This window comes from Anas acuta, chromosome 8 (assembly GCF_963932015.1).
Source record: "Anas acuta chromosome 8, bAnaAcu1.1, whole genome shotgun sequence".
Lineage (NCBI taxonomy): Eukaryota > Metazoa > Chordata > Aves > Anseriformes > Anatidae > Anas > Anas acuta.
In genome coordinates, this window is record NC_088986.1 from 29,032,431 (window position 1) to 29,057,855 (window position 25,425).

A 25,425-nucleotide genomic window follows, 5' to 3' on the forward strand; every position below is an offset into this window, starting at 1 on the left:
TCACCATCACTGCTCAGCTCCAGTTAGGTCCGGAGTGTCGCCTTGAGTCCATGAGAACTGCTCGAGCGGCCGTGGAGAACGTTAAAACCACTCCAACGGCCCCCTCTTACCTGGCTATGAAGCAAGGCAGGGACGAGCCCTGTGCAGGGTTTATCGGTCGGGTAACTGCTGCCATAGATCAAGCAGGTGTCCCGGAGTGGATGAAGGCGGCTTTATTGCGACAGTGTGTTATGGAAAACACAAATTCGGCTACAAAGGCTCTTATATTGACACTGCCTGGGGACGCCACTATTGAACAAATGTTAGAAAGAATGAGTAGGGTTCCAGTAGGGCCCCAAGCCGTGTTAGTAGAAGCGGTATGCGAGTTAGGGAAAGATCTTATTCAAGCCCAGCAGCGAGCCTTTGCAGCTCTAGCCCCGCTGCGGACAGCAGAAAGGCGACCTCGAGCTCCATCTCGACGGGGAAATCAATGCTTGCGGTGTGGAAAGGAGGGACACCACCGCCGTGACTGCCGAGCAGGACAGGTGCGGTGTGAGAACTGCAGGTCGGCGAAACACAACCCCGTGGCGTGCAACCGCTCGGCAAATGGGGCCGCGGCGGGACGAGGGAGGTTTGGAGTGATCTTGGTGCGGTGCGGGACAGCCGAGACCGAGTTGCTGCGGGAGACCGGAGGCGTCAGTGGACACCGGCAGCCGACCCTCGGCGTGTGGCGAGTGGGCACCGAGCAGAGGGGCGGACATCAGGACCCTGCAGCCCGTCTGACGGAACCATGGAGGCAGCGGGGGCTGTGCTGCTGCTCTCTGGCATTCTTTTCATAAGAGGTTTATCTTGCAATGCAAAAAAGACTCTTCGTCCCCAGACCGGTGTTATAACTATGTTTCTGGGTAACATTCCGTGGGGTTGCCACATTCTACGGATTACTAATGACGATTTAGCTCTATTGCAGGGCAGGAGTGCAGAGACGCAGATTACAGAGCCTGCCTGTGGGCATTTGGCAGTGTCACAAACAGCTTCTAAGGTTGCAGCCGGCACTGCCTGCAGCCGTATATCAGATGTTACACTCTCTCCTAACTAGTAATCATGTGTCTCATCCATTTGTGGTGAATGGTCAGTGGCAAAAAGAAAAGGGGGAGAGTAAGGGGCGACAAAGACAGAAACGGTACCAGGAGGATGCCACTGACACTAACAGGAGGTAATAGGAGTGGTTTAAGTGACACCCTCTGCCTGCTGTTCGCCCCCGCCTGCCTGAGCACTGCTGAGCTGTGTCATAGAGAACATGCCAGGTAAATGAAATCAGCTGTGGTCCTCAGTCAACCCAGTGTATCCCAGTGTCCTGGAAATGTGATGGTGAAAAAGACTGCGACAGAGATCCTGATTGCAAGGACAGAAGCGATGAAATTAACTGCCCTTCTCGGACCTGCAGGCCAGACCAGGTCAGATGTGAAGATGGGAACAGTGTCCATGGGAGTAGGCAGTGCAGTGGTGTGAGAGACTGTCTGGATGGCACTGATGAAGCAAACTGTAACAATGTTATTCAGTGCTCTGGACCTGGCAAATTCAAGTGCAGAAGTGGAGAATGCATAGATATCAATAAAGTGTGTAACCAGCAGAGAGACTGCAAGGACTGGGGTGATGAGCCCCTGAAGGAATGCAACAGAAATGAATGTGACTGTCCAGCTGGGAAACTGTGGAGATAGTGATGAATGCCAAAACCCTGCTATCTGTAGTCAAATCTGTATCAACCTGAAAGGTGGCTACAAATGTGAATGTAGCCGTGGCTATCAGATGATTCCTACTACAGGAACCTGGAAAGGGCCATACGGGTACAGAAATACAAATAACACCTGTGATTACAATGACACTGCTAAGCAGGGTTTAGGGGCTTATAGCATGGAGACAAGGGGTAACAACTACAGTGTTTGGAACAATTGTACAGCTTTGGCCTTACCTCCTGATGTTTTTCTGATTTGTGGGGATGGGGCCTGGCAAGGTTTCCCTGCAAATGCTATCAGATGTCCATGTTACTTAGATAAACTCATTGTATTTGCTCCTAGCTTGTTACAGTTGCATGAGATCACCAGACATAAATGGGCATTGCTTGCACCTGATTGCAATGGTAATGTTGAATTGCTTGGTGTTGCAGCTAGAGCGGCATTGGCAATTTTAGTACCAGGAGTGGCATCTGTGGCCACACTTAACAACTTAGAAAAATTTGTATGCTGGGCCGAGAAGCAAGCCTATGCCACGACAGAGATACTTGAGGAGATGTTACCAGATCAAAACAGTCTGCAACACGTGCTTTTACAGGATCAAGCTGCTATTGACTTCTTGCTTTTGGCTCAAAGGCATGGGTGTGAGGATTTTGAGGGAATGTGCTGTTTAAACCATTTTGATCATAATGAGTCAATTCACAAATCCATTACTTTCCTGAAAGAGCACACGAGAAAGATTCAATATGGTATCAATCCTTTCAATCAATGGTTCACTGATTTGTTTGAAACAATGCATAGATGGTTACTGGGATTAGTCAAAGAGGGATTAAGGATTCTGTTTGCTGTGGTGTCAATCATCATTGCACGTGGTATTGTGATAAATGTGGTTAAAGGGTTACTTGCAAAAATGTTATATTGGGCATGGTTTGCTCAAAAAATAAAAATAAAAAATGGGGGGGGGGAATTGTTGAGGGATTTTTTGAAACAGCAAAAGTCCCATGGCTTGCTGTAGCTGAGCAAACCAAGCTACCAGGGCAACTATGAGAAGTTCCCATGACAGTGTTCCCACATCGCCCAATTGAGGAATTCAGAAAAATATTGTCCTTGAAGCCAGCTACTGGTAACAAGGTCTATGTGACTGCTAATCACAAGGGGGTTGTTTTCTTGCAGGTGGGGTTTTCTTGTAGTTGTTTGTCTGAGTGCTTTTGACCAATAATCTTGTGTGAAACACTGTCTGCCCCTGTTAAGTTCACTATAAAAGTTAGGCTATTCGGGCAATAAAAGGGAGCGTGATCTGACTCTACTGGTGTCTGTCGTGCTTTCAGCCGTGCTTCCTGCAACAAGAGTGCGTTTATACATTTTTGGTAAAGTAATTCCAATTCTGTGATTCAGTTCTTCATGTGCAAAACACATGATGCCTCATCTCTTTTTAAATCTTTTAATTCAGATTAAGATTTGATAGCAAGATCAAGACCGGATTAGCAGAAATTCTTTCTTACCTGGTCCCCAGATAGGGGATAACGCAACTGGGTTTTATATGCCTAAATACACTTGTATGTGCACTGCTCAGTGTATGCACATGTATACATTTGTGTGTATATACCTGTATTCAACAGCTCTCTAATCTCAGCTGAAATAAAGTACTCCCATTAAGAAGAAACAACAGCTTTGTGCAAATGCAGACCAATTACTCTTAGCTAAAAAGGACAGATGTAGATAGAAAAAACACAATTACTATTTTCTATTGGGATGTAACATTGTACATTTTCCAAGCTTGTCTGAGAAGATTTTTATAAAACTGATGAAAAGAGAAGATTTAAAATAAGATTGTTATATGAATTGAGTGTTCTTACTCTACTGAGGGAAAGAAATTATATTTCTGAACACTTACTTTATATCAATCTCCTATTAACAGAACCTGCTGAGTTAATAGCAAAAAGAAATACCAGACTTGTTTGGTGCTATTGCTTTTTTTATTTCCTCATATATGATTTAAGCAAAATTGTTAGGGAAGAACAGAGATACAGATTTGATGATACACTTCATTCCATGCTCCTCATAACATAAGGATCCCAAGAAATAAAATGTACATGTTTTAAAGTGGAAAGAATGTATCATCTAGGTATTTTTTTTTTTCCCAAAACTGAAACAGTTATTTTCTGCTTTGATGAATCAGAATTCTTAGAGCTTCTAATTGATGTTCTTGGATGCCTGAGTACATGCACTGTATTCTGTTTGCTGTCCTATCTGTACTCATTTTGCTGATAATAGAAAAAAAAGTAAAAAAAAAAAAAAAATAAATAAAAATTCAATTTCCATTTTTTTGCACCACAGATTCTCAGCACACCAAGGGAAAACTTGATATCATCCTTGAAGTTAAATCAAGTCAATTAGACGTGACAGAAGGATCCTCCTGTTCACATGCATATTAGACATCTATTGAAATGTAGTGCAATGCATCACTGAGGTATGTCGAGTTTTCTTGCTTTTTTTTCTAGCAAAAAGCTTGCTTTTGCTAGCTTGCTTTTTTGTTGTTGTTTTTTAACCCTATAAGTTTGAGTTTATCATCCCTATTCCTTGGCACTCAATGATGTAGGTATCTTTACTGGGATCTTCCTCTTCTGATTTTGTCACAGTAAATTTGGCCTAAAACAGGATTAGAAATATACATCACAAATTCAGTTATATGCAAGTTTAAATTTTCAATATCTGATGTCCAATAATTTATGCATATTACAGATTTTACTGATTTCATTACAAATATTAACATAAAGGTGGTAGAAGTATCTAACAATTCTAAAGGCATTAAACTCTAAAGTATGTTTAATTTATACTGGCAAACTCCCCCATAAATACTGTAACAGTTATTTTATCAATGCTTACCCTTGATGACAAAATTCAGTTCACACTGCCTGCATAAAACAGTGTGAATCTACAAAACTGCACCCTTCTTAGTTACTGGAATGCAACTGAGAGGATAAAATTCCTAAAGTTTTGGACTCACCTTTGTTAGCTGTTCTGCAAAGTGTATAGCAGTTTGTGTATGAAGTGTAATTGGTCCACTTTTCACTCTAGACACTCCCTTTGCTAATGCCATAAAAATGATCAGCTGAAAAGAGGGGGAAAAGATCATTATTAAAGAACTCTTCAGATCCTAGGAAGTTACTGATTTAAAAAAATATATATTAAAAAAAATCCATGAAGTCTGTAAATGTAAAAACATTGTCTGCCAAATATCATAAAAGTTCATGCTGCTGAGTGTTAAGAGTGATCCAAAGCTCAAGAAGCTTGGAATTTACTAATGTGATGCCTGATTACAGAAGGGCTACTACTAGTCAAGTTTGCCACTAGAATTTGTGTTATTATATTTTACTTTGCTCCTCATTCCTCAGGCTTCCCCAAAGTCATGTCAGACTCCAGATTACAAGACTACCTTTGCGTAGAGAGAAAAACTCAGAAAAGGTTTTTAATTATAACACTTTATGATGACATATTCACCAGACAGACAGGAATACCTCCTAGATAATCTGTTCTCCAATAACTTTAACCAGGGAGCTACTTTTACTCCTATACACGCAGCACCAAATAGAAGCAAATTACTACTTCATATTTTATACCTACTATTTAATGATGTGTGCAAAGCCAGAAGCATCTGCGGTTCCAAAGAACTGCATGTAATATGCTAATTCTACTGATGTGAACCAGTACTGATGTGTACCACACCTGGAAACTTCTCAAGACTGGTTATCAATTAATTATTTAAAGCCATGCCTATTTGTGGAGATAAAATCCAACTTTGAAATCTATGTGCCATTCTTTCACTGTTCAGATTTACGTTATTTACAAGTAATATATACATAAATGTTCTTGCTACATCACCCTCATGTAAACACAAATAGGAGCCTTACTTGGTCTTGTAAAGAATCATCCACAGCTCCACCATGTTTAAGATTCTTCAGCAGTATCTCAGCTGCTTCAATGCCAACCTTGTCAGAATTTTTTCCTAACAGAGAAATGTAAGAAGTTAGGATGCTGCCAATTATTTTTAGCACATAAAAACTAGAGAAAACAAACAAGCAAACAACAACTTTTTAAACATTATTTCCATGCTCTTGCCTCAAATGTCTTCTTGAAAAAACTCCTGTCTTATGATGACATATTCCATAAGCAGTGGGAAGAACATAGCCCCACTTACAGTCAGAAAAACATTTTATTCAAACCATGTAGATCAAAAGTGCATCTATTCCTTTTAATCTAGATACACATCTAGATTCAATGCTGAACAAAACCTTCAGAGGTAAACCATAGAACCTGTATGTAAAGTCCAGAAGTATTTTCAACTCAGTGATCCTTAACAATCCTTTCTGATAAAAGGTGAATTTAATAATTTTGTAATTTTTTTTTTGATACGTAAAAGCAGCTTAGAAATACAAAGTGCAATATTTTATCTACTGAGTTTCAAATCTGTTCATTTCCTCTATCCCTTATTAGTAAACAACATCCACTTAAAAATGCAACACTCAAAGCATCAGATTATACTTCAGTTTTATATTTTATAGAATATTAAGTTGATTCTGAAAGAGGTATATTCCATACAACTCTTACCTCTCTTGCCAAGTGACGACCCAGCTAACAAACAACCTGTTGATGTCTCTGCAACAATGCTGAGCAGAAAAGGTATTAAGAACAAAATCAGTCACATTACACTTCATCAGACAATTAATCAAGACCTAGCTAATCGACCAGTAATGTTGCAGGCGTTAATAGAAAGTTTAGGCTTGTCTTACATTATTCCACTTCCAGTCCCAAAGGCTTGATCATCAGGTTCTCGAACAGGCTGAATGTTAATGTAAAGATCTCTGATTTCTTTTCTGATGCATCTCACTGCTGCTGCTGACATGTCTTTTGCCAGCTAACAAGATAAGAGGTAGAAACATTAATTAATTAAATGGTATAACTTTAGCGATAGATAAGGCTCATTAGCCTAATTATAAGTGGATCCTTTAATAAGGAGGCTAAGTTATTAACTAGAAAACCAAATGATTGTTATAAAACCCCTACAAGCAAGCACTGAAGATCATCTCTTCTGAGAATGTTCCCATAAACACTGAACAAATGATAGATTGTAGGGAGCTTCTATATATAATATATATAACATATAAAAATAAAGAATATCAAAGCTCCTGTAGCAATAGGAATTCCAATAATTATTCTCCTTACATATGGAGAAAGATTTCACTTTAGTCTTAATCAAGAACTCAAAGATCTTAGTGAAATCTTTAGACAAAGTGAAAAAACTAAAGACCTTAGACTGTAAAAAAATGAAACAAATACCCAACAATTATTATGTACAAGATATACTCTGTAAGACATAATATATAAAATAACAATTTTAAATCAAAGGCATGTGGAGGCAGATGAAGCTTATCTTATCCCTGTGATATTCATACAGTCGGAGATTTTAAGACCAAACTCAGCACTCCACAGCTCTTCAAAAACTAGCTTGGTTTCTACTCTCCCTTCCTTTTCTGCTTCCTAGCCTGGAAAGCCCTGACGAGATTCCAACACTCATTCTCTGTAAACACAGATAGGATAGAAATAATGGAAAGGAGGAGGCATAAAGGGGCATTTATTTTATTTTATTTTAGGCTAACTTAACTTGTTCTGTCTAATCCCAGTAACAATAGTTGAAGCCTGATTTTGTCTACCTTCTGTCTATTACAGTGCACCATAGTTTAGCCGTGAATCTATGGAAAACAGCCATTATTTCAGATTTCACATAATTCACAGAAACATGAACTGTACATAGATATGATACGCCTCAATAGATACTAAATATTTTTGAATAGATGAAGGATATCACAGACACTGTTCTTATTTCCTATTTTAGCTGCTACCATATCCCTGTGCAATAACAACATTTTAGAAATGTCCAAAATTCTGTTTTATGGCCTGAATAATGCAATCCATTTAACACAACTACTTGGCTTATATGTGACTGCAGAGTACAGGAACAGTAGAGGTGTGCTAGAGAGGTTACATGCAATTTTATATAGATCCGTGAAGTTGGATACCACCACAACTATTATCAGCACTCACTTTTATAGGCAGCGCTCCAGCAACAAACGCTCTTCCATATATCTTTGTCACAGTGCCACGTTCTGTTAAATTTATTGCGCTCAACTCTTTGACTGGTGACATCTGGACTACAACTTCACCACCTCCCTGAGGATAGTAGCCCCTGTTTACAAACAGTAATCAGATATAGTTAAATGTAAAGATCACAGGGAAACCAAGAAATTAACCATAAGCCTCTTTGTATATTCTGTGATACATTCTCATGTTCTTTGTTACTATACATATCAATTTTGTTGGTGTGCCTAAGAAATCTTTGTAATACAAGAATATTCTCCAATAGCATTACCTCAAAATATACATCTTATTAACTGCCCAACACTAACTTAACTGGTACCTCAGAAAAAGCTCAGTAATGGACTGACTGTTCAGCATGCACTTCCCTCAGGGGTTAGTTCACTGGAAACATTAAAACAGTAGCTGAAGGCTCAGCAATGAAAAAAAAAAAAGACAGGGAAGAACCACATAACATTCGTCATACAGTGATGGTCCGCACAGGAGCCGCTAATACAGTTTAGTTAATGTAAGATAAATTCAGCCCTCAGATTGATTCAGAGCACCTTGCGTGTGCCTCCAGGCTCACACTGCTGTAAGGACTGCTTCTGCCACATGACACTGTAACTCACCTCTTTTTTATGTCACAATTAAATGTGAAATTGAACTTTTCAACTATTGGCTTGAAAACCTAAAAACAAGCATATATAAAAATACACAGTGAATCTATTTTGAATTTATAATTTCCCACTGTTTCATTCAGTCTTCAAAAAAAAAGTTCCAAACAAAAATTTCAATTACATTATAAAAAGATAGGCAGTCTCATCCATACAGCTTATTTGAGGTTCCCCATATTGTATTCTGAATAATGCTTTGTGTTAAAGGATTCTTTTTTGAGAAGAGGAAGAGAACAAATAACAATTCACAGAGCTTCCAGAATAAAGAATATATCTTAAGTGAATTTTGCTTTAGTAATTATGAGCAAACAGACAAGCCATTATTTCAGGGACTTCCACGAAGCGTTGGTTGCTGTATACGGATGGTATACGGATAGTGTAATATTCCCATGCTTAATTCCATAATTACAAATAAACTTGCAAAAGAGAAACAGAAGTAGGATAGTTATATTACATATGTAGGCATGAGTTGAAGGAATTTTTCCCTACCATGAGTGTGTAGTCTATCTGAGGAGCCATCTCAGCATTGGTCCCACCTTTAAAATGAAGTTCTGATGGGGAAGCAGCGAACAGCACACAGGGCATTGCTACCTGCATTAGTAGACACACGCTCCTAAAAGTGATTACAAGATACTCAACTGTCATGCGGTCACAATCTGTGTCGAATCACAACACACAGAGGGCAAATGACTTTACAGAGAATAAGTATTTGATTTTTAACATTATCTATAAAGTAAACTTATTACTCTTAAAAATAACGCTAATTAAAACTTCATGTTCTTGGCAAGCCTAAACATAAACACTTTTGTTTCACAATAATTGTACCTTTAATATTCCTGTTTGAAGTAAAAGTAACGTATGCTTCCTTAGTATACTGATGGTACTGTGAAAACTGTAGGGTTAGACAGCAGATGGTAAAAGCAGGAAAGGTTTAGGCAGCAATTTTAACATTTTAATATATAATTAATAATAAAATACATAAAAACTTGCTAAATTGCTTAGAAGCTGTTCAACATCTCACACAAGAAAATTCAGGGGCATAGAAAATATGCTTTGAGATACATGATTCCCCTGTTACTGAATCCCTCCACATTTCATAGATAATAATGAACCTCAAAATAGTTTTACAAAAGTAAGTGAAACAGTTATGTCATGAGTGTTTCACGTTTGTGAACTATACTTTTTTTTTTTTGATGACACACACTTGTGTTTAATTTTATTAATTCTTCTGCATTGTTGCCTACTCAAGCCTTTCTGCATTATGTTTAAGTAAAAGACGTAAAAGACATCAGCTTAGTTGTTTATACTATCATAATTCAGAAACATATTTCTCTTAAAGGAAACCTTAACTTATGCCTACCCTAGCTTACGCTTTCTAGTTCACAGCTAAACCCATTCTACTTTTTGCAACAGATTCCTAGAACAAAGGATTCAACACAGTAAAAACAAAATGGAAGAAACACAGGGACAAAAACCAGCTGATTGAATATGCCCCAAGTTCCAAAAGACTAGTATACTGCACCACCTTGTGCATATGTACAACCTTAAAATTGACTTTATTATATAAGAAGGACTAATTCAATATTTCATTGTATAATCAATATATTAATACATTAATCAATGTACTAATTCAACATCAGATATGTAATACCTTTGCAATGTATTTTTGCATTTGTGAAATACCTATCTAATTTGATTAGATAGGTATTAACCTAACATTTCATGTGCTAATGGAAGAAAATAATTTTTTAAGTGCATGGGCATCTTTTTTTTTTTTTTTAACATTAATCAAATGTTCAACTTACAATTTATATGTAATTATATACTTTATCAATATATATCCTGCTTACATAGCAGGTGCTTTGCTCACATGTAGCAGACAGCACAGATCATGGCTCATTAGCCACGTATTAACGTTCTTTTTTCACCTCTTTTGTGACAATTTTAAAGTTACCAAAAGCAGTTAAGAGCAGTTGCTTGTCAATCATTATCCATGTACAAAGACATACCCTGCTGTTTTTGTATCTGCTATGTGGGTTCCACCTTTGATCTTCCCAGGAGTGAAGGTTATTTCTGTTGAACCAATTTCTCCACCCTCCAGCTTCCCTTCACATAAATCTCGAACGATCTCCAATCCAGACAGATGCTGGGGTCTTAAAGTCATAATACGAAGTTAAAGATCCATTCAAATAGACTACATAATCATGTTACATTAAAAAAAAAAAAAAAGCCAACTAATACATCAGTCAATATCAATTGCAGATTTAAAACAAGGATCAGAAATTCAGTCTGGTTCCTACATTTCTCCTGAGTTCAGAGGAGCTAAAGGAGTAGCTTTCTGGTCATTCTGAAATGTGTAGGGTCCTGGTGTGTTTTCCAATAGAAAGGGTCAGGACAGACAGACGAGATGCAACAGTCACTGTCCTAATGTGATAAATGACAAAAATGTAACGGGATAATGCTGCCAAGTGTCATAATGATAGCAACACTGAACTGGAGCCAAAGCTGATTAACTGTTCCCAGGGCCATAAGAGAGCTAACAGTTAGTTCAGTGCATCTCTCCTGCAGTGCTTGCATTTCCATTTGCTTGTGTAGTTTACATAGGAGAGAAAATAAATAAATAAATAAATCTATTTTTTGTTTTGTTACATTTTGAAGATGTCATTAAGAACTTGAGCTATGATTTTATTCAGTAGCCTAACAGGTTAATAACACAGTAAAGCTCATTATTAATTGACTGTCAAGCCCCTCTTTATATATGAATTTCCTTACACGAAAACCATTGGGAAATACAGCAAAACCCACTGTATGCCATTCTACAGACTACTTTCAAGGCAGTTATGAAACAGTAGCATGGATAAGCGAGACTGTTTCAGTAAGCCTAAACTAACTACCTCAAAGCTCATATCTCTCCTGGATACATTTAAAGACCAATAGGCTGAAAAGCTACACAACTACACATATATAAAAATGCTAAGGGATCAGTTTCCCTTAGTTGTAATTAAAACTCATCCTAAATAAATGATGATTCTGACCTCCGTGTTTGTCTTACAAATGTGATGTTAGTCAAAAAGCACGTCACGAATTAACTGAGTTAATGAAGGAGCACAATTCTAGGCAGAAAAGTGCCAATTATTAAATCAAGATGAGAAATGCAAGTAATGTGTCTTTGATGTTTCTGGTAGCGTTCAGAATACAAATGACTGCTCCGGGACACACAGATAGCATAGGAACTGTTTTGTATAGAATATAAAACGTTTTGTATGGTGTATATGGTATATATGCTACATACTCGGTGATTAATGTCTCAGTGATTGATGTCTCAGTAATACGATCTTACTTACTTTTTGTTTCACACCACGCAGGCTACTTTACCTTTGAAAATACTTTTCAGGCACTTTTAAGGCTGCGCTGCCTGACAGGTGGAGGCAGAGGGAGTGCCCTCACCTCCCCGGGCAGCAAGCCAGGGCCAGGGGGAGGAAGCTGCCTGAGGAAGGAGAGGGCAGAAAGCAAAGCGCAGCCCGGCTCTGCCTGCTCTGACGGGCCTGCTTTCCCTTCTGGCTTCCCTCCACGCCAGCGAGCCACAGGAAGACTTTTTGTTAAAGAAAGGCCGCTTCAAACACTGCCTGTGCGCGGTTTTTGCCCTTGGAAGCGTTTCGGGGCCGTTACCTGAGTCCGGGCTGGCTCCTCCCGGCGCGGATGCGGCGCACACGGAGCGGCAGGCCCAGCAGGCAGCTCAGCGCCGTGGACACGCGCAGGATCTGCCCGCCCTGCGGGGGGAACGGCGCCGTCAGCGCTGCGGCTCCCGCACCCGCACCCGCCGCCCGCGGGCGAGGCGAGGCGAGCGGAGCCCAGCGGAGCCCAGCGCGGCCCGGCGCGGATGCTCACCCCCTCCATGATGCCGCCGTCTATCTCCACCCTGTCCCCATCCATGGCTGGCAGCCGCGGGGAGCCGCAGCGAGCCCCGAGGACGGCGAGAGCCCGGCGAAGCAGCGCCCACAGCCCGGTGCCGGTGCTGATGCCGGTGCCGGTGCCGGTGCCGGGCGGCGGCGCTGGAGCAGGCGCAGAGCGGGCGGGCGGGGGCGGTGCCGCTGCCTGAGGAGCCGCCGCCGGGTCCCAGCGCCCGGGCGGCCGCGTAGCGGGCGGGGACAGCGCCCTGCTGCTCGCCCCAGCCACCCCGTCCCGTCCCGTCCCGGTGCAGGGATCGTTACATGACACACACACACACACACACGGGGCCCCTCGGGGAAGTTTATTGCAGCGGCCGCACCCTGCGCGCTGCCCCCGGGAGCTGGGGGGGCGCCGGGTGGCGGTGGCGCCGCGCCGGCCCCTCAGGGAGCGCAGCCGCTGCCTCAGCCCCTGGCCCCGGCCCCGGCCCCGGCCCCGCCGCGCGGTTGGCTGCGGCTCGCGGGGCTGCGCGCGGGTTGGCTGCCGGGTGGGAGGTGTGCGGGGCGGCGGCCGCGGCTGCCGGGCGAAGATGGCGGCGGTGACCGCGCTGCGGAGCGGCTGCCGGACCGCGGGGCGCCTGGTAAGGGACGGGCCGGGGGCCGCCGCGCCGAGGCCACGCCGCCAGGGGCTGGCGCCTCCCCTCAGCCCCTCGCCTCGGGGGCTCCCCGCGCCTCAGCGCCTGCTGCCGGAGGGACCCCTGCTCCCCCGGCAGGCCGCCACAGGCTGCTGGCGCTCGGCGGGCGTCTGGCGACATCCAGGAAAAAAAAGGATGCTTATTGGAATTCTGAAGTGTTGTGTTGGAATATTCTCCTTTTCTTCTTTTTTTTTTGGTTGTCAAGGGGAAGAGAGACAGGTGGTGGTGGTTCGTGGAGGCTGTAAGTTAGTCAGTAAGAAAGGAGCCCGGCGATCTTGGGTTAAATGGTGGAGAAATAACAGTTAGCTGGAGGCCAGGCAGGGTGCCAGGTGAATTATGGCAAGGAGTTATGTCCCTCGGGAATATGCTGGTAAGGCTGTTGGTTTAGCGTGTAGGTAACTTTATACTCGGAAATACAGAAGATGTATGCGAAACACATCCAAGATAATTAAATGGTCAATAAAAATGACTCAATATGACAGCAAGTCCAAAGAGTTCCATAGAGGAATATCCTTTAATACGAAATAGTTGCCTTTGAGCACAGCACACTCAATATGACTTTGAAATTGAGTGTTACTTCATCAGGTATTGTGTTAACCCGCGTGCTGTGTAACAACACTTTGTTCTGAAGCCAGCAGTAGATTTCTAGGGTTGGAGGTGATTTAGAAAAGCACGGTAGGCTGCTTCTTATGGGAACAGTGCAAATTGAACTAAACAGGGCAAGACAGTTCTTCCCCAAATAGCATACAGCTTGCGTGTTGCCTTGTTCAAGCCACAAGTCTCAGGTCATCCACAAAACAGTGGCTGATACCTCCTCAATACCAGTGAGAGACTGGAGCAGACCATTACTCCCTTCTGCTGACGGTAACTCTGCTCCTTGAAAAGATGCCCAGGAAAGTATTGCCTTTAGGTTGTCATACAGCACGATAGTGGTGACGGAAACATAACTGCTAGTACTTTGCTACTTGGGATTTTTTATTATTATTTTATTTTTCCAGATACCAGGATCCATAGGTTATTTAACTTTTTTGTCATTTAGTACTTGCATGAATATGTATGGGTATGCGATGAATGTTAGAACTAATCTTGTCTTTTATATGCTCTTATTATTTCCTTACTTCGCATTATGCAGCAAGTAGTATTAAAGTGATTAAATACTGAATACAAGCATGGTCTTTTTATTTTATGGTATAAAATTGTTTACCTTGTTAGAAAGGAATACTGTTCTATGAAGAGATTGGATACTGTATTATTGCTTTAACATACTAGCACATCAGCTAGATAATGTGCAAAACCTGCACACCAAAATAATTAAGTTCTTTGAAATGCAGCAGTTTTGAATGATTCCTACAGATAGAAATCGAAATAGCATTGAAACTTCTGTAACAAAACCAGTCTGGGTTTTGGCAGAAACATTGCTAATTCACTACCTGCTTGGTAGTAACTACCTGGTTACCAGATGTTAAAATCACGTGGGAAGCATTATGAAACTTCACACTTAGAGATAGTTCAGAGATTTGATGTGCTCCTTGTGATCATCTTCACAGGTAAATACTGAATGGTTGCCATGTAGGTTTGTATAAAGAGAAAAGTTTTATTGTAAGTTTGGGACAAAAAGATCTTGTTGGACAAAAAAAATGTAACCATGTGGACAGACATACAAAATCAAGAATAGGAGCAAATAGGTTTCTGAAGACAGATTATATACCAATTTTTGAATTGAATTAAAATTTTAAATGTGTTCATACAATAGGATTTGTCAGCACTTACAATTACCATTTGCCTTTTTTTTTTTTTCAGGGAGAATTATTTGGAGAACTAACAAAAAGGATTTACTGTTTGTTCATGATAGGAGTTAGAAAAATACTCTAGATCAGTAGATGCAATCTTGGTAGCAGGCAGATGCAAAGTAACTCAATGTGACTTTGCTGTGTCCTTTACCGGAGTTTGTATTTTATAAATATTTGTTTCTAAAAGACGATATTAAATGTAACTTGCAATGCTAAATCAAATACTATAGAAAATGTACATTGTCAATTCAGAATTGTACAGATTTGGGGGTAATCTATATTGTAAATGTGTAATATATAGTTCAAATAGTTCAACGGTTTGGGGGGTGGGGTGGGAGGGCAATTAGGAAGTTTAATAATACTCTATATTATTTGAAAGGATATTTAAAAAAAAGTTTAAATGAACTTTCCCATACAGGTGTCCTGTTTTCTGGCTCATCTAAGAAGATAATTTCTAAATTTTACAGTTGTGAGCTACTTGAGGTACATTGTAGCACCTGATTTTTTTTAATCTCTAAATTAATTAGGGATAGTATCTACAGATAATTTTTATTTTTATGAATTTTACAGAACCCAAGACAACATAACACCAGAATTAGATTTAAGAAATATTACTAAATAAGAAAGGGTCTGAACTAACTTCTGTTGAGATTAATGATAAAATGCCTGTTTATTTCAATATAAGTGCTACTGGCTTTGCTTTTGACCAAAATCATGACTGATTACACGGTGCTTTAAAGCAGACAGTTTTCCATAAATAACCTTTCAGAAGATTTTTTGGCCCTTTGATTCCTGAATGAATATAATTGCAATTGAAATTTACTTGAAGATGTTTGTCTCCTATACAATAACAGAAATAAAAGGGCAACTGTTTGTGCCCTCTGGTGTGAATTTCCTTTCCAATTTGCACTTCTGATCACCTTTTGATTGGAATAAGAACCAACAAAGAATAATATACTGATTTTTTTTCCCACAGTCTAGGGGACCTTTCCAGCATTTGTTCTGCATGAGAATATTCCAAATGGCTGATGTTTTTGCTATTATGTATGCTTTTTTGTGTGTGTCCTGATGAAACCAATTGTTTAGAGAAACTATAGCAACTACGAATCTCTTCAGGTCTTGTCATGATTTTTGTTAATTGATTATGTTACCGTGGCTTTAATCTCTCCATGTATTGTGTTAGTAAAAGAAGTTAAAGACGTTGCAAAGCTTATGCTAATTTAATGGTTATTATACATTCAGTACTTATTTGGTATAATTGTGTTTTCATAAGAATTTCTCTATATAAATTACAGTTAAACTGTTTTGTTACTGCTGTGGCATCAAGATTATTAAATGAGCTCTGCCTCCTCAGTCTAATATTTTAACGCTTAAGACTTTTTTCCCCTAGGTTTGTGCTCACCACGTTAGATCATGCAGCAGCATTCGCTTTGTAAAATCAAAATATGTGTGCGTGTTTGACAAATCTGCCTTCAAGTTTAGTCATCAACAGCGATTATTCAGAACATCTGCTGGTAATCTTTTTCATAATAAAATTATTTTATTTTGCTATTTTATGAACGTTATGTTAGAGACTTGTATATGCTGGTATACAGACCATTTTTAATGCATTCAGATCATTCTGTCGTACATTTAATATTAAACATGCTGTTTTTCTTTATTGTCTGTTTTAAGTTTCGTGTGGCCAAATTGTCCAGTTTAAGCTTTCTGATATTGGAGAAGGGATTACAGAGGTGACTGTGAAAGAATGGTAAGCTAAGCTTTCTTATATATAAGAAATATACTAAGAAATCAGCAAGTAGTTTGAGTATTATTGATAATTGTCAATAATTCAGTTATTTACCTGACAGTGTTTTCTGTGAAGTTTTTCAAGTTTTGTTTTCATTGCATAGAGTAAGCTTTACGTTTTGTATATTTGTAATCTGCTTCATTTGAAAATGGGAAATAAATGGGTGGGGGGAATGGGGTGCCCTAACTGAACCTGTTCATAGGCTTTCCTTTAGTGTTTTCAGGGTACAGGAGGTCTTGGCTGTACTTTAGAAAAAAATACAACTCTAGAGAATCTACGTAAAATTATCTTTTACCCCTTTTTCATTAAAGTTAACAAAATATTTAAACATTTAAATTGTTGCTAGAAAGCAGGTGATGTTTGGATTAAGCAAAAACAAAGTGTCCAGCAGAGGGAGCAAGGCAGTGTTAGAATGTCTCACTCTTTGTACACACAGGTGCAATATCTCTGTGTAGGAGACAGATTCCGGCTTCTAGATTCTGTTCTGAAACTGATGATACACTGATCCTGACAACTCAAAACAGACTTCTTCAGCTTCAAACTAAGCTAGGCTTATTCTTATTTTTACATGGTTTATTATCTGCCAAAAAAACCCTGCTTAGCTAAAGTAATAGTAAAAATTGTATATGTGGTGATATTCTGAAACATTGTGGCATTGCTCAAAAAACATTTTTGTGTGACATCTGGCAAAAGGTATATAGCAAATGTATCCAGTATGTGTGATTTGTCATCTTATCTGGAATGCATTTAACATTGTGGAGATAGACATAACTGAATTTACCAAAAGAATACACAAAGTGGATTTTAACAGTTGTTATGTTTATATTAACATGTTCCTTTTCGTTTAGGTATATAAAAGAAGGTGATAGTGTTTCTCAGTTCGATAGCATCTGTGAAGTACAAAGCGATAAAGCTTCTGTCACTATTACTAGTCGTTATGATGGCATCATTAGGAAACTCCATTACAACTTAGATGAAATTGCTTATGTTGGAAAACCATTAGTGGACATTGAAATTGATGCTTCAAAAGGTATTGCAAGCAGTTTTTTCTATTGCATATTTTATTGTCATAAACCATCAGATTGATGGGGGAGTTTACTTTTTCCTCCTGAAAATGATAAATGTGAAATTGACTTTTCGTTCTGTAAAGTCAAGAAGATTAAGTGGAAAACGTTGTGATACTTTGTTAGAATTTAAAACTTCAAAGATCAGTTACTTCCTATTGAAAACTCAAGCAGCAGCCTTTAGCACTGTGTTCCCTTTCCCAGTATCTCATGTGAGGGATAGGTAATATTTCCTTTGTTGTGTTATTTTTTTTTTATTGTAAGAAATTTGGGACAGTGTTCACTGTCCATTTAACTTTTTCTTGAGTTAGAAAATTTAAATCAAGTTCTGAAATCTATCAAATTCTTATAGAATAGTCTAATAAAGTTATTTTTTTCATTTTATTTTCAGGTGTTGCCCCAGAAGAAGATGTTGTTGAAACACCTGCTATGTCTCATGAGGAACACACGCACCAAGAGATAAAAGGTCACAAAACATTAGCAACGCCTGCAGTTCGTCGCCTTGCTATGGAAAACAATGTAAGTTTGCTGAATCGCATATGGCCACATTTTATCCCTCTTTTATAAACCAGTTGACTGACTGAGAGGATATTGATTAGAGGAAAGTACAGTGAGAAATTACTTATTTGCAGTTTTATTTCAAATGTGTAAAAAATGTAGCGATGGAGAGAATGATGCTTTCTGATGATTATGACGTATAGGAAAATAATTACTGGGCTTAAAATGAAGCTAGGGTGCTCTAGGGTAGAGGTTTTAGAAAATCTTTTTAGAGGGGAAAAAAGAATGAAGTATCAACATGGATTTCTGGGACAAAGGAGGGAAGAGAGAAAAATCAGTTCTCAACTTTATGTAGTTTGTTCTGTTCTCCAGATTTGCGTAAGAGCAGGGGATAGACTAGGTGGTCCTTTAAGGACTTCTTAAATTCTTTATATTTTTTTTGGTGAATCTATGAATATTCCACTGTTTTTGAAAGCTTGTTTAATTTTTCTCCTAAAAATGCACCACAATAGAGAGAGAAATTTAAGTGACAACTAATTTTCTTCAAATTAATGTTTTACCACTGATCATGTAATAAAGAGGTAAGTAGCATTTGTCCCTCCTTAAGTATGCAGTTAGACACCTTGCGGGGCCTTTTAGACGATCTGAGCAAAGTTGAGTACCTAGTAAATTACTGAAAGTGTCACCTGCCTGCTGCAGAGACAGATGTATTCTTAGGGATCGTGGGTAAAATGCTACTAAGTTGTAGTTAGAATTAAAGCTTTATTATTTCACAGAATTTTGTAATTAGCATAGCACACAATTTCATAAGTAGTGTAGCTTATGGTTACTTAGCTTTTGTTCTAATTAAATGGAGGTGTCCTTGACCACCAGAAAATCGTGTGTTTTGCTGTGTAGTGGCATGTCTGGTCCAAATCCTGCCTAGGACTTGTAGCTGCTTGATTTTATAGGCAACGCTCTGTGTGCTGTTTTGCTTCCCTGTTCTGTGATGGGGTCATATCCTGGTTGGTCAGGTGCACAGAACCTACAAGATGCTGGAAGGGAGGGAAATTGTAGGCATGTTGGATTAATACTTGGAATAATGAACTGTTTCTCACAATATTGAATATTTTTATATCTCTGTAAAGCAAGTGTCATAGCTTGTTATGTACTTTTCAGATTAAATTGAGTGAAGTTGTTGGAACAGGGAAAGATAACAGAATCCTTAAGGAAGACATACTCAATTATTTGGCCAAACAAACAGGAGCTATTCTACCTCCCTCACCAAAGGCTGAAATTATCCCACCACTGCCAAAATCAGAGACAGTGCCAACTGCTCCAAAGGACAAAGCACGCAAAATTCCTGTACCTGTTTCCAGACCGATTGTGTTTTCAGGAAAAGACAAAACTGAACCTATAACAGGTAATTCATGAAACATGAAGTCTTGACATGATGTTCACAGTAGACTACCAGTAAAAGTTACTCAATGAATATTTATGAAATAATTGTTCATGTTTTGGTTGGATGGATTTGGGTTGCAAATTGGAGAGAAAAAAAAAAGTTTTCTCGTTGTCTTTCAGGCAGTATTGGCTTGTAGAGCGAATAGTGCAGAAATAGTGCAGATCACTGTACTACGATACTTTGATTTCAAAAATATACAGAGGAGAGAGATGCAGTAATATGATCTGAAATAATAAAGTTGTAAAAATTGAGCTGTACGTGCTGAATAACTGTTGGCCCTAAGGTGGACTTTACCCTGTGCTTTTTTTAAAGTTTAGTAATTTTAGCATAAACAAATAATTGGAATTTCACCATAACTTCCCAGAAGTTAATTTTCTTGGAGTATGAAGTCAGTGAATATTTTCCAGGTTTTCACAAGGCAATGGTAAAGACTATGAATGCAGCTTTGAAGATCCCTCACTTTGGTTATTGTGATGAGATTGACTTGACTCAGCTTGTTCAGTTGCGAGAAGAGATGAAACCTTTAGCACAAATTCGTGGAATTAAGCTTTCATTTATGCCCTTCTTCATAAAGGTGAGACAACCAGTAGAGGGCTATTTGAAGTACTAATGCTGTTTTCTAAGAAGATTTAAAATCTTCTGATCAATTATTGTTGTAGGTTGGAGCACCTCTATCACCTGAAAAATCACAGATCACAAGAAAAGTATCAGTTTTTCTTGTTTATTGAACTGCTCATCAATTTAGTGTTGGAATTGTAGCCAGGGTTAGATAATACCATGGAAATTATTTGAAATACTAATGGAGAAAGATAAAGCAGACAAAGCATTACTTAGGAAAGGGGTAAGCATCACTGGGTATTTAAATTAAACAAAACAAATTTAGCAAACTATTGGTATTTTTAGTGAGCTCCATTAATATTAACCTCACGTGTGGAACACAATTTAATTTTGGTTTGGTTTGGTGTCCATTGGTAATGAATCCCTCAGGTGAATGAGTATGTCTCTTCTGTTGTTCAGGTGAATTGAGTCCGTGTCCTCTCTTGTTCAGGAGACCAGGCACTTGTACTCATTTAGTTGTCATGTTTCATTTCCAACTGTTGTCATCACTGAAGGATGAATGCATAGTTTAGTCTAAAACTTAGGATAATGCTATTTCAACTGGAGTGTTAAATAAGCTCTTAATCTTCTCGCTCTTTTTAGGCAGCATTAATAGTCCCTGAAAAAATAATCATCTAAGTGGGGAGTTCAGAATGATACTGCTGAGGCATCTTGTAACTTTTTTTCTTGGGCTATTTGATTTGAATTCTTGAACAGGAAATAACAAATGCTGATTCAATTTCAATTATATTTCAAAAAGGGATTATCTTTTATATGTCTGTTTCATCTATCTTTGTTTTCTGGAAGTTTTTCTTCTGTTTTCCTAATCATGATGAAACATCAACACACAAAGAGCTTAGGAGAGTTGAAGCCATGTTTTATTGCACTAAGAACCAAATTGTTAGCAATCTAAATTCTCTTACCATTTCTTGCTTTCCATGTACCTCTCTGAGATATAAAGTATAACAATCTATTTTTTGTTTATATTTAACAGGCAGCTTCTCTAGGATTATTGCAGTATCCCATTCTTAACGCTTCTTTGGATGAAAGCTGTCAAAACGTCACATATAAGGTTTGTAAACTACTGATAAAAATTGTGAACAGAAAATCCAAGCTAACAGCTAATGAGGACTTTTCAGAACGTCTGACCTAATTGTAATGACTTGTACTAAAATTATAGTGTGTACTGTCTCTGGCTAGGATGGAGTTAAGTTTTCCCACAGCTGTGCTCTGTTTTTGTAGCTGGGACAGCACTGTTATTACACTGAGGCTTTGTCCATTGCCGAGCAGTGCTGGCACAGCATTAAGACCCTCTCCCCAGCCTACTGGCTGTGGGTGGGCAAGAGGTGGAGAAAGGACACGGTCAGGGCAGCAGACCCAAACCAGCCGAGGGGTATTCCATGCCATGAAGTCATGCTCAGCAATAAAATCTGCAAAAGGGGAAGGAGAAGAGAGGGCTCCTGTTAAGAGAACATCTGTCCTCCTGACACACTGCTACATGTATTGAGGCCCCACTTAAGACATGTCTGAACATCACTTGTTAATGGGAAGTAGAAAATACTTTTTTTCTTTCTTTGCTTCCATGAACCTTTTGCTTTTTTTTCTATCTGAAATTATCCTTATCTCAACCTGTGAATTTTTTTTTCTTCTGTCCATCATACTTTCCTCCCTTCCTCTCCTTTTGAGGAGAGGGAGTGAAAGATTGATTGTGGTGGAGGTTAGCTGTCCATTGGTGTGAAACCACCAATTGGTGTTGTGCTGGAAAATAATTTGAGGATCTAGATTCTGTCTAAGATTAGATTTGGTTCAATATACATCTAATTTCTGTGGTTTGTTTAATGTTACTTTTAAAGTTACTTTTACTTCTTTATTTGGGTTTGTTCTCAAAAATACATACTATAATGATTTCCTAGTTTTCACCTGAAGATGAACCAAGCAATTCAAATGAGAACATCTGAAATCCAGTGACAGTAATTTTTAGTAATGACACAGTTGTTCTACTGTTCTGACTCTCAATCCTTACATATTAAACTCATAAGATAAATTTAATAAAACATTTAAATTTCATACAAAGCACTGGTGGGATATTTCTGGAAAACAAGTGCCTGTTTTCTAAGGTACTGTATATAATACACATAATGGTAAAAGGTCCTGAAGCTCCTGCCTGAAGCTCCTGTTTTGCTGTTTTGTCAGACTCTTGTAGACGAATCCTTACATATTTCTTCTACAAAATGAAAGACAACTCACTTTCCTTTTTTTTTTTTTTTTTTTACTGTTTTTCATATAATAGTGTTCTATAGTATTATAGTGTTCTCTTCTAAACTGATAGTCGTTTTAAAGATGGTTGTATGGGTAACAAAACATGAAATATTTTCAGTGCAAAATTGATTCCAGATTTTGTATTTCCTGGAGGTGAAATTCCCACAAAAATCAGTTTGGACTTACTTTGCAGATGTGAAAAGCTAATTCTAAAAAATTTACGTCCATTCCTCCGTTCAAAATAGTATAGAGGAGCTTAATGTAGAGAAAGCTTCCGTGGTTAAAAGTATGTATATATTCTATTGTGCGTGCGTATATATATTATTGCCAATATATATAATTTTGAAAGCATTCTTCAAGTTTTTTTTGTGTGCAATACATGTTATGTTGACTGTTTATGTTAATGTCCAGTTAATGAAACTTATTGTAGGCTTCGCACAACATTGGAGTTGCTATGGACACAGAACAAGGTTTAATTGTCCCAAATGTGAAAAATGTTCAAGTCTGCAGCGTCTTTGAGATTGCTTCTGAATTAAATCGCCTCCAAGCCTTGGGTTCTGCTGGCCAGCTGGGAACAAATGACCTCACTGGGGGGACGTTCACCCTTTCAAATATTGGCACAGTAAGTACCAGAAAAATGAGAACATAACCTGAAAACTGCTTCTGAAATTAACACTCTAATTTAAGTTTAATATGCAAAGAAAAAAATGATTAACAATTCATTCTAGAAACAATCAACCTTTTCAAATAAATTATATAATTATTCTTTAACTGATAATATCTCTAGCATTTTCTTTTTTAGATTGGTGGCACTTACGCCAAACCAGTAATACTACCTCCTGAAGTAGCTATTGGAGCACTTGGAAAGATACAGGTATATTAACTTAGTGATGTGTTTAATTCTAGTGAACTAAGGTCATATTAAATGATAATGTTCTTAGATATATTTATATTATATTTATATATACATATATATATATATATAAACATACATGTGTGCACACATATATATATATTGTGTGTGTATACATATTCACAAAAACGTGACCTCTTTCTGTTATATGAATGCATAGCTTGTGATTGAAAAGTTTTGTGGTAATTTTAGATGGCTGGCCAGAGATGCCAAATGTTTCAATAGAAGTCTTTTATGCCAAAAATTCAGATTTATTTTCTAGAATTCTGTTATATTCACTCACATATATATTTAATCTTCTAGTTATTAGTAAATATAATAAATTATAAGTTTTGCAACATGGCAATAGCACTCTTGCTATGATCACGGAGAGAACTTGAGACTAAAAAAGTATTCTAATAATGCTTAGTGTAATGATCCAGATGGCTGAATCTATACAGAACTCTGTATGGTTAAGGCAACTTCTTTTTTTCTGAATTTGGGGATTTAAATTTTTAATGTAGACATTTGAGATCAATACTGAACATGACAATATTAACTAGATTTACTTTTCATATGTTCTTTCTGTGATCCTTTTGCTTAGGGAATGCTTTAGGGACACTGTCATTTTGAATGCTAGCAGTGAAAGAAACTATTCAGGAGGGGGCTTTTGAGTCAAGAAAGGTTTTCACTACTTCAGTATTTCCAGGATGGTGGAAACAGGATACAGCTCTTTCTTATATAGGTTCACAATATATTCTCATCTGCAGCACGAAGAATGATGGAAGCTCTTTCATTTCTGAATGGCACTACTGTTACCTGTCTGCCTAATTTAGTCAAATGTTTGAATTTAGATTAACAAATTAACAATAAAACTACAGATTTGTTAATTAAAATATTTCATATTTCTATTTTATTTTATTCCTTTCTCTGATTTTTAGATTCTTCCTCGGTTTAATGGAAAAGGTGAAGTATATAAAGCACAGATAATGAATGTGAGCTGGTCAGCTGATCACCGCATTATTGATGGAGCTACAATGGCCCGATTTTCTAACTTGTGGAAATCTTATTTGGAGAACCCTGCTTCAATGCTGCTAGACCTTAAATAAAGGAAACCATGGCTAGAATATGCCTCTAAATTTTTCATATTAGACTGAAGAATTACAAAAGCTGGCTCGGCTAGCACATGCCCTTTGCTACTTACATTATATAACAATTTTATGTGGTTAAAAGTTCTCAACAGCTTAAATCAGTCTATCAATTAATTGTTACTTCTTTTAATTAGTAGTGCTGTAATTTCTTCTACAGCCAGCTGTCAACAGGTCATGGCGCGACTTCTGAATGTGGTGATGGATTGTCTTTATTTTGCCTTTTGTAATACATATGGTCATGAGGCTGGTCTAAATGAATCACTGATCGATCTACGTCTGCAATATTTTTAAACTGATTAACCGGTTTTGAAGGGAAAAGCTTGCAGTTGTTCTTTGTTGGAAACATAAATTTATTTTAACAGGTAATATCCAAATTCCCAAAAGAAGTTATGCAAAAATCAAACATGAATAAAATACCTATTATGCTTCTGCTGTAAGATGTCCAGAGAGCTTTTTGTTATTTAACTAATTAACCTCTCAAAACTTTTGGTACTCCACTTTTTCCTGGCATTATATGCACAGGTACTCTTTATCAAATGATAAAGGGAAGAGGGCACACTTATTCAAATGCTTACTGATAACATTTAATGATAACTATTGGGGCCTTAAAACTGTCTAGAATATACTGTATTTTTGTAGGCTGTAAGTAGTTGCAATCTTTAAATTCCTTCCAGTTATTTTTGTTTCTTACAGAAAGGATGTCTGTGGGAAAAAAAAAAAAAAAAGAGGATCTTACTAGTTACTCTGTGGTTAGATAAGCCTGACAATAAGCAGAATGTGTTCTAAAAGTTTTCACCATCTTGTGTTATTGATGTTCAGATACTAGAATCTGACAGGTTACTCT

The 25,425-nt window shown here is 38.3% G+C and overlaps 2 protein-coding genes across 2 annotated transcripts; one reads left to right on the top strand and one right to left on the bottom strand.

Annotated features, from left to right (window-relative positions):
* Window positions 1–3,883: 3,883 nt before the first annotated feature.
* RTCA (RNA 3'-terminal phosphate cyclase) lies at window positions 3,884–12,699 on the bottom strand. Its single transcript, XM_068690506.1, has 11 exons — window positions 12,407–12,699; window positions 12,188–12,288; window positions 10,528–10,671; window positions 9,008–9,131; window positions 8,474–8,532; window positions 7,812–7,953; window positions 6,500–6,624; window positions 6,318–6,376; window positions 5,621–5,715; window positions 4,717–4,821; window positions 3,884–4,358 (listed from the first exon to the last, which is right to left on the bottom strand). The coding sequence occupies exons 1-11, from the start codon at window positions 12,449–12,451 to the stop codon at window positions 4,260–4,262; spliced, it is 1,098 nt and encodes a 365-aa protein (XP_068546607.1). The 5' UTR covers window positions 12,452–12,699; the 3' UTR covers window positions 3,884–4,259.
* A 190-nt stretch (window positions 12,700–12,889) lies between these two features.
* On the top strand, window positions 12,890–25,018 carry DBT (dihydrolipoamide branched chain transacylase E2). The gene is made up of 11 exons (XM_068690502.1): window positions 12,890–13,046; window positions 16,281–16,404; window positions 16,565–16,640; window positions 17,528–17,709; window positions 18,135–18,262; window positions 19,400–19,643; window positions 20,090–20,256; window positions 21,274–21,351; window positions 22,969–23,160; window positions 23,341–23,412; window positions 24,372–25,018. Exons 1-11 carry the CDS (start codon window positions 12,996–12,998, stop codon window positions 24,537–24,539), a joined length of 1,482 nt encoding a protein of 493 aa, XP_068546603.1. The 5' UTR covers window positions 12,890–12,995; the 3' UTR covers window positions 24,540–25,018.
* Window positions 25,019–25,425: the final 407 nt, after the last annotated feature.